The following is a 17780-nucleotide window of genomic DNA, read 5'->3' as shown; positions in this document are numbered from 1 at the left end:
AGGGATAGGGGCAGTAGTGCGGGGTTATGACCTGTATTGGGGGTTAAGCACAGTAGTGGGGAGTTAGGACCTGTAGTGCAGAAGGCTGGGGCAATAGTGGAGGGGATTGGGCCATAGTGGGGGAAAAGGGGCAGCAGTGGGGGTTGTTAGGACCTGTACTGGGGGGATTGGAGGAGTAGTGGGGGTTTAGGACACCTGTAGCAAGGGGTTTGGAGCAGTATTGGAGAGATTGGGGCAATAGTGGGGGGTTACGACCTGTAGTGGGGGTTTAAGGGCAGTAGTGGAGAGTTAGGACCTGTAGTGCGGAAGGTTGGGGCAGAAGTGGAGGGTATTGGGCCACAGTGGGTGGAAAAAGAGGCAGTAGTGGCGGGATAAGGGTAGTACTGGGGGGGCTTGCTGCAGTACTGGGAGATGGGGGCAGTAGTGGGGGATTAGAGGCTGAAGTGGTAGGTTAGGACTTGCAGTGCAGGGACAGTAGTGGGGGGAATAGGGGCAGCAGTGTTAGGACCTGTACTGGGGGTATATGAGCAGTAGTGGGGGGTTAGGACCTATAGTGGGGTGTTTGGAGTAGTAGTTGGGTTAGAGGCTGAAGTGGTAGGTTAAGACCTGCAGTATGGGGTTAGGGGCCATAGACAGGGTTTAGGACCTGTAGTGAGGGTGTTAGGACCTGTAGTGGTGGTTAGGACCTGTAGTGGGGGGGTTGGGGCAGTAGCGGGGGGATTGGGCCATAGTGGCGGTAAAAAGGGGCAGTAGTGGGGGGATAGGGGCGGTACTGGGGTTTTTGCAGAAGTACATGGGGGTTATGGGCAGTACTGGGGGAATAGGGGCTGTAGTGAAGGCTTAGGACCATTAGTGGGGGGTAGGGGGCAGTATTGGGGGGGTATGGGCAGTAGTCAAGTGGATAGGGACAGTACTGGAGGTTAGGGGCAGTAGTGGGGGTTAGGAGCAGCACTGGGGGGCTAGGGGCAGTAGTAGAGGTTAACCACGGCAAAGCTCTAATATAGTAGGAGGAGCGAGAACTTGGCCTGGAAGTACAGTCCAAGTTCTCCCTCCTCCCACTCGGCACCAGGAGCAACCTGTGACCGCTGCTTTGGGGGGAGCCATAGGAGCCATACACGGCTCACTGAGAAAAAGCAGAGCTTTTGATCTCCCTGCCAGGCAGCTCATTCTACAGTAGCCGACGCTCTGGCAGCACCACCCATGTGCACACCTCTCCAGCATCGCCCGCAATAAGCCGACACCCTAGGCCACCACCTAAGCGGCCTAGTGGAAGTGCTGGCCCTGATCCAGACTCTAATCATACCCATAATTAAACCCTAATCTTACGCATAATTCAACAGCTATTCCTACACACAATCCTATCTATAGTCGCAGTCCTAATCTCACTCCCTAATCCCACCTCTCAAGGAATTCCCTTTGCTGTACTGACAACATTCTAAGCTCACACAGTGTGATTGCAGCATGAGAGGGAGAGCTGCACTGCTGGGTAGCTGGAAAAGCTCAGCACCGATTCTGCAGAAGAGGTCAAGCATGGATACCTTCCAAGATCTTTCCAGACCTGGTGGTCCCTGACATAGGGGTGACAGTACTAGGCTGGATGGGGACATTATAGAACTAACTGTAACCCCAACTGATAGAGGGGACCCCCGGGTTCTCCTTTTATTTAAAGCAGGAAGCTGAAGGAAGTTTTAGAAATACCTGAGAAATAACTGAGCAGGATCACTCAACTGTAGTATTTAAAGGGCTCAATGTGAACAATACACATAGCTCATCTGGCAGTCCGGGTCCCTTAACTGTGGTTATACCTTAGTTAAGATAGTTTATTAAAATCCCAGCATCTTCTTCTTTTTTTTTTTTTTTTATTAATTCCATTTTCCCTGGTAATAATTTCCACAAAACTTTTATTTCATTTCATGTAGGCACAATTTAATAGACATACTATATTGTTCTGTTATTGATTTATTGAATTGATAATAAAATATATAAATGGTAAAACATTTTTTCATCATTGGAGCTAACAGAGACTCTTCAGCATTCCTGAATCATGCCCATATACAGTCATTATTTTTATATTCTGAAAGCTTTTTTAAGAGAATATAAGAAAAACAACTACAATCAAACTCCTAACAAATACTGATAAGCAGGGTGTATAACAAATTCTGCTTCTTTATTGATTTTTGAAACCCTGATACTATAATAATAAAATGTTGCAAGATAAGATATTACATCTAAAAGAGCCCTCCCCCTATTATTTCAGTAAAGGATATACGTGTATATAGAAATTCACAAAGAGTTTGCTATCATTATATATTTTTTTAAATCTTTTTAATATTTGTTTTCTACAGGCAGGAAAGATTCATTTTGGCTATGTGTACACCATGAGCATACTAGGCTGCCTGGGAATTCATGCTTTGTTAAATTTGATGAGTATACCAGGTGTCTCCTACGGCTGTGTTGCCAGTGTGCTGGGCTACTGCCTTCTCCCTTTGGTGATCCTTTCCTCCTTTGCAATCTTATATTCATTACAGTAAGTACTCCTAAGTGTGGATTATCCTGCACCGTTGTGTCGATGGCAACATACATTTTATTTGGCATTTACAAAGACATCACAGATCCATATGTGTTTATTAGTCCTCTTTCCTTTCAAATGTTAACTATTATTTTTACCTATTAGATGGGAACATTATTATTATTATTTTATTATTTATATAGCGCCAAATTCCGTAGCGCTGTACAATGGGTGGACTAACAGACACATAATTGAGATCAGACCACTGGACGTACAGGAACAGAGGGGGTTGAGGGCCCTGCTCGATGAGCTTACATGCTAGAGGGAGTGGGGTATAGTGACACAAAGGGTTAAAGTAGGGGAATTAAATAGTTTGTTATAGAAGGGTTTATTGAGTGCTTGGTATGTCATTTTTGACAGCTGCAGGAAAGGAGTCATGGGGTGGGGGATGAGAAACCTTTTAAAAAATCTGTCTGTCAACCAGATTCACCATCTGTCCATCCATCCATTTATCTAACATGTTCTGCCCATTACAACATATGAAAAGTGGACGCGCCAAATATAACTAAAATCAAGTACATAGTAGCAAATACGAAGCAACACCAATGAAAATAGAAGACATATCACCTAAACAGTGAACTCCCCAGAGGTAGCATCATACATCAAAAGTCCAAAGATAGCACTCTATAACGCACGACCTGGTAATACAAATCCAGAAAATAAAAATAAAAGTACCTGACTGGGTTGGCCCCACCGCAAGTAATATAAACTGACAAGCAGATTGCAAACGCCTTATGATGAGATACAACTCAACCAGCCAAGTCCTCAGTCGCTGATAAAGGAAGCTAGTAGAATATTGGGATAAGAACTTTCAGATGTTGCAGCCAGCTGCATGTACTCTACACTAATCAGGTCTCCTGGCCAAATCCACACTTGACACTCCAACGAGCTAGCAGCAAACAATGATAGGGGAGCACTAAACAGCCTGGCCCCATTACCTCGATACCACGGTCAGCAACTTCTACTAATACCAGGCTGCATTGGCATGTTTTATAGTAAATAATGTCATATTGAAATTTTGGACACATTTCTCAACCTTTGGTTTCACAATGTAATATGGTGTCTCCAGGAACCCTTAGTACACAGTTTACTGTTATCAATAATATATATTGGCTTATATTCTTTAAGTTACATGGATGATCCAGTTAGGGAAATTTCTCTCAATTTCAATTTGGATGGGAACATCTTAATTGATTCTAACCTATATTCTTTACATAATACTGATGGAAATTATTTTAATGATTTTTCGTTTAACAGCCAGTATATGGATCTCCAAGGAGGCCATATTTGTTCTAGTGAGTAGAATTTCCAAAAGCAGTGTGTCATTCTTGACATTGAAAATTTTACCTTTAGATTTTTACTCTAAAATTAGACAGTAGATCATATGTTTGCTCTGATCTCAAGAATCTTTCCATATTTAATCCCATCCATATTCCAACTAATTTGGAGGTTACCTTTCAACAATTGGTGGATGGAGGAGTAATTTGTTAAGTTAGTGAAGCATTGTCTGAGGGCTCTCAATAGGGAGAATTGTCTTGTAATAAGAGGCAGGCTCTCACTGAACTGATTCAAAATGAAAATCTGATTGTTAGACAATTGGATAAAAGAGATAAGGTGGTAGTTATGACTAAAGAACAATATTTACTGAGGCATTTAGACAACTTTTGGATAAAACCACTTATTTGAATCTTTTGTTTGACCCAACTGATCAATGTCTTACCACCTTGGAGGAGCTTGTTCAGTGGCTGAGTCTTTGGGTATCTTCAGTTAGAAAGAATATATTTTGAGAAAGAATGCCCATTATTACCATCTCCCAAAGATCCAAAAGTCAATCACATCACCTGGTTGTCCCATCGTGTCAGTGATTGGAACATTGTGGGAAAGACTGTCGGAATGGGTAGATATCCACCTGCAGCCTCTAGTCCAGGATTTAACCATTTATTTTTGGGACACGAGACATGCATTACAAGAACTTGGGACTATCTCTTGCGAGGAACATTATTGTTGGGTATCCTTGGATGTTGACTTCCTTTATTCATTGATTCTCCACAATTAAGGTTTAGTTGACCTCAAACATTATCTTTCAGCCATTGTAGTAAAAGAGTTCCTTATTTCAAGTGTTGATTTTTTGTCATCCCATAAATATTTTTAATTTGTGTGGAGTTCTATCTCCAGAGACTTGGGCTTACCTCACCCTTTTCATGGGTTGGTAAGAGGTGTGCCCCATCTTTGGAGATGGAAACCCTTACAGGAATAATATAGTTTTCAGTGGCTGTTATATTCATGATATTCTATATGTTATAGTAAATAATGTCTAATTATGTTCTGGACACATTTCATAACCTTTGGTCTCACAGCTTAAAACGGTGTCTCCAGGAACCCTTAACACACTTCACTGTTATGTGGAAGGCAAAATGCCTGAATTTGTGGGAGGGGTTATTTTACTATTTAAGTCCCCAGTAATCCCAGCCTACCTATCGTCGCCGTTTTGATGTTCCTCTGTTCTGCTTCCGGTTCACAAAACCCTGATGTCATTTCCGCCCGCCGGCTGTCCGTAAGAACACAGCCCTCCAAATGTCTTTTCATACAAATCGTGAGTATTAACAAAAACAAACGCAGCTGTCGCACGAGCAGGCTTACTGACAAATTCTACTAACTGTAAGTAGTTCGTCTTCACGGACACCTTGGATGTCGTATGTGGTTTTCATACAAATCATTTCGTGGGTTTCCCCGTTCAGTTACAGGTCCAGGCACTATCACCGGACAATTCGTATTAATTTCAGTTTTATTCGGTTAAATTAAATACTTGTTCAGGCTCATTCATTCATCGACATTCAAACGGCACTCCGGGTATTAATTCGTGCCGTTTCCTAAAGCTTTTCAATACTGTTCGCGCCAAAAATGCACTTTTGCATTAATTGCATTTTCAGCAGGTATATATTATGCGTATGATGTATTCTCTAATGCTGAAAGGGTTGCTGTAATTTCGTTAATTGTAGGAGGTTAGTAAACATACAATATTGCCAAAAAATGCCCAGTGAACATCTGCAATCTATTAAACACCTCTAGGCTCTGCTCATTCCAATGGCTACTATACAGTATGCTGATGCAGTCCAAATCTCTGGACATAAAATAGAGACCCAGAAATTATAGAAACACATACAAACCATAATCCTTCTCAAAATCTGAAATCACTGTTGACTTCTAAAAAAAGAAAAAAAAAGAAAAAAACAAAAAAGAAAAAAAAAAAAAAAAAAAATAAATAAAAAATAAAAATAAAAAATTGAGCCACGGTCTGGCACCACGAGCCCCGAGGGCCATACGCTCATACCTACATACACGCATTCTATTTCGTACGCACCGACCATCTGGACCCCACGTGCTCACAGGGCACTCCAGTTTCGGTCTGCCTTACGATCCTAACTTATTATCACCTACGTTTCGTTCCATGATATGTCCTCTCTCTCACTAACTAACCTTCCCTCTTAGTTAGCAGTGGCTGGCTGTCAGGTTCCTAGGTGTCCACTAGTTATTATTCCCCCTGGCTTCTTCGCCTTAGGTTAGTGGTCCCGCAAGGCCAACACCCATCCTCATACTCGGAGGTACTACGTCCCTCGGCCCAAATCATAGTTAGTCGCCTTGCATTGTGGCATAGAGAGGGCCTCACCTGTCACTCCCATTCTATCTTTTGAGCCTGACACAATAAAGCTCAGCCTATTGGTTATACGATATACTAAGATAGACTCTATACGGATACTATTGGGGAAGAATTAGTATTTACTCTATCTATCCTTAAAGATATCATTTCTTTGACCTAAGGGGATATCATTATCATTTATTATTATTACTATTATTATTTTTTTGACTACTAAACGATTTCCAGACACCTTGCAGCCCATATACCTGCTTCTTGCAAGATATGTGGCTTGCATAAACTGTTCTTCTTTTTTGTCTACAATCCGGGGTTAAGCCCCTTGAGACCCCTGGAGTCTCCAATAGGTACTATACAAGTACACTAACACCGGTAGAGCCAATTTTGTTAGGCACTACATGGTAGAAGTTTACTTGTTACATATTTGTTTTTTCGCTGAATAGGTTTCAATACCAAAGTACCTCTATATTTGAGTCATGGCAAGCTTCTTATTTGATAAATCGAGCAGAGATGGGTGGTGCACTAATTCTGATCAGGTATTCTCAGATCAGGATCTAAACATCAACCAAAATGGGGATATACAGACATCATTTAAAAGACTTACGAACCTTTTCCAACAAAAAATCAAAACGGAATGGGAGATCGTATCATTAGAGAACTACCTTAAAAAAGAATTAATACCAAGAGGGTTAAGAGTACAAAACATTCCAGCTAGCCATATCGATGAAGATGAGTTCACCAAAGAGTGGGAAGAGGCAGCAGGGATTTGTTCCAAGAGATTCATGGAAATTCTATGTAAATATGAGTCTAAAAGATTAGAAAAAGTAAATAAAGAGGTGGAGGAACAGATTAACCAGATTGAGAAATTTAAACAAGAACCTAACTTTCAACCGCTTGAAAGTAAACTTAAGACCAATTTGGAAAAATACCAACAAAACATCAAAATACGAAAACATTTGAAATATATCAGGGACAGCGGCGACTTTAAATCTGGGAATGTATATAGGAAAAACAAGCGAATCAGGAAAAGTTTCTCTGAGACAATTTCCACATCAGAGTATGAAACTAGCGGATCTGAATCCGATAACTCAAAGGGAGATAACACAGAAAGCAATAATAGAAGTATTCTAAAAAGAGGAGTCACTTTTTTAGGACACCCAAGCATGGAGAACCCAGCTCCCCAGACACGGAGCCGATCCAGACCCCCCTACACGTTCAGAAGGAGAAAATACTAGACCATAACCAGATCATTAACCTTTCAAATCACCAACTCTCTACATCAGAGACCGAGGTACTCCTACGTGGGTTATCGTTTGTCCCAGTACCCGAGTTCGACAAATTTAGCTGGACTAAAGATATACACCTCTTTGCCAGAAAACTAGCGCTACACAAATTTCATCGCATTAAAGATGAAAAAAGAGCGAAAAACCTAGGGTTACAACCATCAGATATTGAATTATTAGATACACTGGTGGAACTATTGTCAAATAACGAAACACGAATAAACCCACAAGCACCATTTACACACCTTAAAAAGAGGAGTACCTTTACACCATACCTGGCAGAATTTAAATACATAGATCTATTCGTAGAGTTAACATGTAAGGAAATTGAAAATCTGGATAGAAGAGAACTAGAGGTCTTTCCATATAGCAACATCACCCCACAAGAACGTAAATCATTAAAACATCTACAGAATATGGAAGAAATAATTCTTAAACCATCTGACAAGGGGGGAAACCTGGTCATTCTTGATAAACAAGAATATGTGTCAATGGCACAAAGGACACTCCAAGATGCAGACACATACCAAATATTGAGTGGTAATCCCACTAAGAAATACCTGGCTGAATTAAAGATTATTTTGGACGAAGCCATGTCCTTGTCACTCATCTCTAAAGATGAGTATATATTTATGTACATAAAAAATCCAGTGGTTGCGACGTTTTACTCACTACCAAAGATACATAAACAACAAACCATAATGAGTGGAAGACCAATCGTCTCCGGCAATTCAAACTTAACACAAAATGTCAGTCTATACATTGAGCAAATTATAAGGAAGACCGTGATGGATTTACCATCCTACCTAAGAGACACAAAACACACTCTCAAGATGTTTGATGGAATCAATCTGCCTGGAAGTGCTATCCTATGTAGCTTAGATGTGGAGGGGCTATATAGCTCCATTCCACACGATATAGGGCTGACACATTTGAAGGCCCATCTCGACAGCAATATAACTACATCAGAGAGACATAACCAATTTATACAAGATCTCATGAGATATGTACTCACGCACAATTATTTCATGTTCCAGGGGAAGTACTACCACCAGGTGAGAGGGACAGCTATGGGGACGGCTTGTGCCCCCTCATACGCCAACCTCCACCTGGGCTGGTGGGAGAAAACCATTGTTTTTGGCACACCTTTATTGGATTATACCCAATATGTCACGACATGGAAGCGCTACATCGATGACATTGTGATAGTGTGGAATGGCACCACCAACCTCTTTAAGGAATTTGTACATATTTTAAATCAGAATGACATAAATTTGAAACTGACCCACGAAATAGGTGGCAGGTCTATAAACTTCCTAGACATCACCATTATGATTACTGACCAAGGAAAAGTCTCAACTACTCTTTTTAGAAAACCAACTTCCACCAACAACCTTCTCAACTGGGAGAGCTACCATCCACTCCCATTAAAAAGAGGGATACCGGTAGGACAATATCTACGCCTACGTCGCAATTGCTCTACTATCGAAGATTTCCAGAACAAAGCAAAGATCCTGAGAGCACAGTTTAAAAGGAAAGGCTATCCAAATAGATGCCTGAAAAATGCGTATAAAAGAGCATTAACGGTAGATAGAGACACTCTCCTGGAAGAAAAACATGAAAATGGAAACAAAAAGTTGATAAGATGTATAGGCAATTTTGATGCGGGTTGGCATCCAACACTCAAGATCCTTAACAGATTCTGGCCACTCCTTATACAGGACCAACATTTACAGAAAGTCATCACACCGCATGCCTCAGTCACAGCGAGACGGGGAAGAAATATTAAGGACATACTAGTCCCGAGTCACCTACGGCCTCCATCTACCAAACCTACATGGCTGTCATCCTCATTATCTGGGACCTACCAATGCGGTAGGTGCAAAGCATGTAGCTTCATACTACGCAATTCTAAAAAAATCTCTGACTCTATGAACACCAATGAATTTGAGATCAAAACCTTCTTTAACTGCCAAACCACTGGACTAATATATTTACTTACATGTTCCTGTAAAAAAATGTACGTGGGCAAGACCATACGGGCATTTAAATTAAGGATAAGAGAACATGTTACATCAGTAAATCCCAGGAGACTAACCGATACCCCCATTTCAAAACACCTAAAAATCCATCATGGAGGCTCTGCACAAAACATACGCTTTTGTGGAATTGAAAAAGTCACCCTCGGACCGAGGGGGGGTGATCTAGATAAAAAACTCTTACAAAGAGAGAGTATATGGATCTACAAACTAAAAACCCTTTCACCAATGGGTTTGAATGAGGGATTCTCATTCACACCATTCATCGCTGACTAGAAAATTCATACACCAAATATATATATGTTCCGATATTAGGAAATCCTTAGACACTGTATATAATTCCTTGCACTACATGACTCAGATATTTTAACTTATAAAAGTAGTCTTTAAATATATGATTTATCATTATTTTTTATTCATTATTTTTTATTTATTATTCTCTACTCTATTTGATATATTTACCGTGGTCTCACTACATCCCCCTAGGGTCTTGTGTTTTTTTCACTGTCTGCTCACCCATAAAGTACATAATTACCCCTACTATATAGGCTGTGGTATGGATACATAGTTACTATTTTCCAGGTATAGTTAAAACATATGTAGTTATGACAAGTTTGTCAAACATAATAACTTTTCTATTGAATACATGAAGCTGGTTCAATACACATATACCTGGATGCAACTTGATACCCAGAACGGATTAAATTTTATTCGCTAATACCATAGATATATATATAAAAATACAGTTGCACCTCCCATATGCATACACAATCTAATCCACATCTCGGCAAATGCCAATAACGTGGTAGAAGACAGCCCATATTGGGCTACGATCACGGAGAAAAATGGGAGGGATGTACTGTATGGTACGTAATTTACATACTCCGCCTCCCCTCTTTGTATTTCCCGCAATGATAGGGCAGCGCAATTCGCGCCGAAAAATGGTCACGCCCCATAATGATAGAGGAAATCCATTGGTTGGCGGCATACACACACAGGATATATAACCGACATTTGGAGCAGCAGCTCATTTGCCTCTGACGAAGGTGCTTGCTACAGCACTGAAACGCGCGTCAGGCGTTTTGTCTGTCTTACCTATAGACAGTATACACTTCTTTTGCACTGATTCACAGTATGATATTATAATTTTGGCACTTATGTTTTTCTCTTTTTATGTTTGGTATCGATAGATATTAGCAACTTTGGCCACTTGAGGATGTCTGATTAAGCAGACTCATAGACTTTAGAGAATGTGTTGCCTTTGTAAATAGTATCTTGCATTATTAATTTTGCTACCTAAGGGACCATATCTGTATATATATCTTTTCCGTTAGTATTGCTATACTTTATATGGATATGCCGTGGGCACTCTAAGCATCACGATATCCACAATATCCTGTTACTTTATACGCTTTCTTTATATATACAGCTAAAATACTCTAGGTCCAAGGTGGAACGTATATAGCATATGTATGCACTCCGTTTATGCACGCCCTAATCGGCTTTATTGCTAACCATAGAGGCATACAGTCTTGCATATACATCTGCTTCCACATATAGAGGTATATAATCTGGCAACTCTAGAACAAGTGGCAAACTTGCATCATTTCTTCCTCCTTGTTTAATTTATGAGTCAGTATATCTAGTAAGGACCTCCTTTGAGCCTGACACAATAAAGCTCAGCCTATTGGTTATACGATATACTAAGATAGACTCTATACGGATACTATTGGGGAAGAATTAGTATTTACTCTATCTATCCTTAAAGATATCATTTCTTTGACCTAAGGGGATATCATTATCATTTATTATTATTACTATTATTATTTTTTTGACTACTAAACGATTTCCAGACACCTTGCAGCCCATATACCTGCTTCTTGCAAGATATGTGGCTTGCATAAACTGTTCTTCTTTTTTGTCTACAATCCGGGGTTAAGCCCCTTGAGACCCCTGGAGTCTCCAATAGGTACTATACAAGTACACTAACACCGGTAGAGCCAATTTTGTTAGGCACTACATGGTAGAAGTTTACTTGTTACATATTTGTTTTTTCGCTGAATAGGTTTCAATACCAAAGTACCTCTATATTTGAGTCATGGCAAGCTTCTTATTTGATAAATCGAGCAGAGATGGGTGGTGCACTAATTCTGATCAGGTATTCTCAGATCAGGATCTAAACATCAACCAAAATGGGGATATACAGACATCATTTAAAAGACTTACGAACCTTTTCCAACAAAAAATCAAAACGGAATGGGAGATCGTATCATTAGAGAACTACCTTAAAAAAGAATTAATACCAAGAGGGTTAAGAGTACAAAACATTCCAGCTAGCCATATCGATGAAGATGAGTTCACCAAAGAGTGGGAAGAGGCAGCAGGGATTTGTTCCAAGAGATTCATGGAAATTCTATGTAAATATGAGTCTAAAAGATTAGAAAAAGTAAATAAAGAGGTGGAGGAACAGATTAACCAGATTGAGAAATTTAAACAAGAACCTAACTTTCAACCGCTTGAAAGTAAACTTAAGACCAATTTGGAAAAATACCAACAAAACATCAAAATACGAAAACATTCGAAATATATCAGGGACAGCGGCGACTTTAAATCTGGGAATGTATATAGGAAAAACAAGCGAATCAGGAAAAGTTTCTCTGAGACAATTTCCACATCAGAGTATGAAACTAGCGGATCTGAATCCGATAACTCAAAGGGAGATAACACAGAAAGCAATAATAGAAGTATTCTAAAAAGAGGAGTCACTTTTTTAGGACACCCAAGCATGGAGAACCCAGCTCCCCAGACACGGAGCCGATCCAGACCCCCCTACACGTTCAGAAGGAGAAAATACTAGACCATAACCAGATCATTAACCTTTCAAATCACCAACTCTCTACATCAGAGACCGAGGTACTCCTACGTGGGTTATCGTTTGTCCCAGTACCCGAGTTCGACAAATTTAGCTGGACTAAAGATATACACCTCTTTGCCAGAAAACTAGCGCTACACAAATTTCATCGCATTAAAGATGAAAAAAGAGCGAAAAACCTAGGGTTACAACCATCAGATATTGAATTATTAGATACACTGGTGGAACTATTGTCAAATAACGAAACACGAATAAACCCACAAGCACCATTTACACACCTTAAAAAGAGGAGTACCTTTACACCATACCTGGCAGAATTTAAATACATAGATCTATTCGTAGAGTTAACATGTAAGGAAATTGAAAATCTGGATAGAAGAGAACTAGAGGTCTTTCCATATAGCAACATCACCCCACAAGAACGTAAATCATTAAAACATCTACAGAATATGGAAGAAATAATTCTTAAACCATCTGACAAGGGGGGAAACCTGGTCATTCTTGATAAACAAGAATATGTGTCAATGGCACAAAGGACACTCCAAGATGCAGACACATACCAAATATTGAGTGGTAATCCCACTAAGAAATACCTGGCTGAATTAAAGATTATTTTGGACGAAGCCATGTCCTTGTCACTCATCTCTAAAGATGAGTATATATTTATGTACATAAAAAATCCAGTGGTTGCGACGTTTTACTCACTACCAAAGATACATAAACAACAAACCATAATGAGTGGAAGACCAATCGTCTCCGGCAATTCAAACTTAACACAAAATGTCAGTCTATACATTGAGCAAATTATAAGGAAGACCGTGATGGATTTACCATCCTACCTAAGAGACACAAAACACACTCTCAAGATGTTTGATGGAATCAATCTGCCTGGAAGTGCTATCCTATGTAGCTTAGATGTGGAGGGGCTATATAGCTCCATTCCACACGATATAGGGCTGACACATTTGAAGGCCCATCTCGACAGCAATATAACTACATCAGAGAGACATAACCAATTTATACAAGATCTCATGAGATATGTACTCACGCACAATTATTTCATGTTCCAGGGGAAGTACTACCACCAGGTGAGAGGGACAGCTATGGGGACGGCTTGTGCCCCCTCATACGCCAACCTCCACCTGGGCTGGTGGGAGAAAACCATTGTTTTTGGCACACCTTTATTGGATTATACCCAATATGTCACGACATGGAAGCGCTACATCGATGACATTGTGATAGTGTGGAATGGCACCACCAACCTCTTTAAGGAATTTGTACATATTTTAAATCAGAATGACATAAATTTGAAACTGACCCACGAAATAGGTGGCAGGTCTATAAACTTCCTAGACATCACCATTATGATTACTGACCAAGGAAAAGTCTCAACTACTCTTTTTAGAAAACCAACTTCCACCAACAACCTTCTCAACTGGGAGAGCTACCATCCACTCCCATTAAAAAGAGGGATACCGGTAGGACAATATCTACGCCTACGTCGCAATTGCTCTACTATCGAAGATTTCCAGAACAAAGCAAAGATCCTGAGAGCACAGTTTAAAAGGAAAGGCTATCCAAATAGATGCCTGAAAAATGCGTATAAAAGAGCATTAACGGTAGATAGAGACACTCTCCTGGAAGAAAAACATGAAAATGGAAACAAAAAGTTGATAAGATGTATAGGCAATTTTGATGCGGGTTGGCATCCAACACTCAAGATCCTTAACAGATTCTGGCCACTCCTTATACAGGACCAACATTTACAGAAAGTCATCACACCGCATGCCTCAGTCACAGCGAGACGGGGAAGAAATATTAAGGACATACTAGTCCCGAGTCACCTACGGCCTCCATCTACCAAACCTACATGGCTGTCATCATCATTATCTGGGACCTACCAATGCGGTAGGTGCAAAGCATGTAGCTTCATACTACGCAATTCTAAAAAAATCTCTGACTCTATGAACACCAATGAATTTGAGATCAAAACCTTCTTTAACTGCCAAACCACTGGACTAATATATTTACTTACATGTTCCTGTAAAAAAATGTACGTGGGCAAGACCATACGGGCATTTAAATTAAGGATAAGAGAACATGTTACATCAGTAAATCCCAGGAGACTAACCGATACCCCCATTTCAAAACACCTAAAAATCCATCATGGAGGCTCTGCACAAAACATACGCTTTTGTGGAATTGAAAAAGTCACCCTCGGACCGAGGGGGGGTGATCTAGATAAAAAACTCTTACAAAGAGAGAGTATATGGATCTACAAACTAAAAACCCTTTCACCAATGGGTTTGAATGAGGGATTCTCATTCACACCATTCATCGCTGACTAGAAAATTCATACACCAAATATATATATGTTCCGATATTAGGAAATCCTTAGACACTGTATATAATTCCTTGCACTACATGACTCAGATATTTTAACTTATAAAAGTAGTCTTTAAATATATGATTTATCATTATTTTTTATTCATTATTTTTTATTTATTATTCTCTACTCTATTTGATATATTTACCGTGGTCTCACTACATCCCCCTAGGGTCTTGTGTTTTTTTCACTGTCTGCTCACCCATAAAGTACATAATTACCCCTACTATATAGGCTGTGGTATGGATACATAGTTACTATTTTCCAGGTATAGTTAAAACATATGTAGTTATGACAAGTTTGTCAAACATAATAACTTTTCTATTGAATACATGAAGCTGGTTCAATACACATATACCTGGATGCAACTTGATACCCAGAACGGATTAAATTTTATTCGCTAATACCATAGATATATATATAAAAATACAGTTGCACCTCCCATATGCATACACAATCTAATCCACATCTCGGCAAATGCCAATAACGTGGTAGAAGACAGCCCATATTGGGCTACGATCACGGAGAAAAATGGGAGGGATGTACTGTATGGTACGTAATTTACATACTCCGCCTCCCCTCTTTGTATTTCCCGCAATGATAGGGCAGCGCAATTCGCGCCGAAAAATGGTCACGCCCCATAATGATAGAGGAAATCCATTGGTTGGCGGCATACACACACAGGATATATAACCGACATTTGGAGCAGCAGCTCATTTGCCTCTGACGAAGGTGCTTGCTACAGCACTGAAACGCGCGTCAGGCGTTTTGTCTGTCTTACCTATAGACAGTATACACTTCTTTTGCACTGATTCACAGTATGATATTATAATTTTGGCACTTATGTTTTTCTCTTTTTATGTTTGGTATCGATAGATATTAGCAACTTTGGCCACTTGAGGATGTCTGATTAAGCAGACTCATAGACTTTAGAGAATGTGTTGCCTTTGTAAATAGTATCTTGCATTATTAATTTTGCTACCTAAGGGACCATATCTGTATATATATCTTTTCCTTTAGTATTGCTATACTTTATATGGATATGCCGTGGGCACTCTAAGCATCACGATATCCACAATATCCTGTTACTTTATACGCTTTCTTTATATATACAGCTAAAATACTCTAGGTCCAAGGTGGAACGTATATAGCATATGTATGCACTCCGTTTATGCACGCCCTAATCGGCTTTATTGCTAACCATAGAGGCATACAGTCTTGCATATACATCTGCTTCCACATATAGAGGTATATAATCTGGCAACTCTAGAACAAGTGGCAAACTTGCATCATTTCTTCCTCCTTGTTTAATTTATGAGTCAGTATATCTAGTAAGGACCTCCTTTGAGCCTGACACAATAAAGCTCAGCCTATTGGTTATACGATATACTAAGATAGACTCTATACGGATACTATTGGGGAAGAATTAGTATTTACTCTATCTATCCTTAAAGATATCATTTCTTTGACCTAAGGGGATATCATTATCATTTATTATTATTACTATTATTATTTTTTTGACTACTAAACGATTTCCAGACACCTTGCAGCCCATATACCTGCTTCTTGCAAGATATGTGGCTTGCATAAACTGTTCTTCTTTTTTGGTTAGTAAACATACAATATTGCCAAAAAATGCCCAGTGAACATCTGCAATCTATTAAACACCTCTAGGCTCTGCTCATTCCAATGGCTACTATACAGTATGCTGATGCAGTCCAAATCTCTGGACATAAAATAGAGACCCAGAAATTATAGAAACACATACAAACCATAATCCTTCTCAAAATCTGAAATCACTGTTGACTTCTAAAAAAAGAAAAAAAAAGAAAAAAACAAAAAAGAAAAAAAAAAAAAAAAAAAAAAATAAATAAATAAAAAATAAAAAAAAAAAATTGAGCCACGGTCTGGCACCACGAGCCCCGAGGGCCATACGCTCATACCTACATACACGCATTCTATTTCGTACGCACCGACCATCTGGACCCCACGTGCTCACAGGGCACTCCAGTTTCGGTCTGCCTTACGATCCTAACTTATTATCACCTACGTTTCGTTCCATGATATGTCCTCTCTCTCACTAACTAACCTTCCCTCTTAGTTAGCAGTGGCTGGCTGTCAGGTTCCTAGGTGTCCACTAGTTATTATTCCCCCTGGCTTCTTCGCCTTAGGTTAGTGGTCCCGCAAGGCCAACACCCATCCTCATACTCGGAGGTACTACGTCCCTCGGCCCAAATCATAGTTAGTCGCCTTGCATTGTGGCATAGAGAGGGCCTCACCTGTCACTCCCATTCTATCTTATGTTTAACGGTCACCGAGAGGCCGACACCCCGCCACAACGTTCAGTGGCCACATCATCCCCTCGCGCCAACGCATAGATAGAGCCTCTCAAGCCGCTTGGCAAATAGCAGGGCCTCACCTGTCACCAATCTAGAGTAATCGTTTCGCCGCATTGCGGCACTAGCTAGTCAGCCAGCGCACACACAGTAAGTTGGGGGACAGCATCCTACAGACCCAGTCACGCATAACCACTATGTTTCAGATCTGGTCTCCTAGTGGATTACTTCCCGCCTCGTTACAGCTGTAGTTTCGATTGTGAGTTCGTACACCCTTACACTAATACAAACAGTAAGTCAGAACTGTCAGGCAAGGCTAATCCACGCTTTCAATACGGCAAACACTTACGGGCTAAGGGTCTACTAGATAATTAGTTATCACAGTACAAGGATACCCAAAGATATAAATATATATATATATTTCCCCAACTTATCACTCACTTGTGATCCCATTATACCACATACATTAGGTCACATATCATTCTAGTAGAAACCAAGTTCAGCGGTTTCCTCTAACAATTTGCTTTCAGGCATTCTTCTTACATATATTTTTCAGTTAAATACGTATATTAGGCCTGCGCTGCCTTTACGTTACACGTTGTACAGGTTTAGGCCTTGCATTGGACCATCGTCAGGTCCTCAA

At 40.0% G+C, this 17780-nt stretch overlaps 1 protein-coding gene across 1 annotated transcript in view; it reads left to right on the top strand.

Annotated features, from left to right (window-relative positions):
• Positions 1-17780, top strand: part of YIPF7 (Yip1 domain family member 7) — a 95050-nt gene that overhangs the window by 41248 nt on the left and 36022 nt on the right. The window contains exon 5 of the mRNA XM_063459925.1: positions 2346-2527. Coding sequence (XP_063315995.1) covers positions 2346-2527 — 182 coding nt within the window. The remainder of the gene's footprint in view (positions 1-2345; positions 2528-17780) is intronic.

This window comes from Pelobates fuscus, chromosome 6 (assembly GCF_036172605.1).
Source record: "Pelobates fuscus isolate aPelFus1 chromosome 6, aPelFus1.pri, whole genome shotgun sequence".
Classification (NCBI taxonomy): Eukaryota; Metazoa; Chordata; class Amphibia; order Anura; family Pelobatidae; genus Pelobates; species Pelobates fuscus.
Note: the sequence above shows the minus strand (reverse complement) of the source record. Positions and strands in the feature narration are given on the sequence as shown.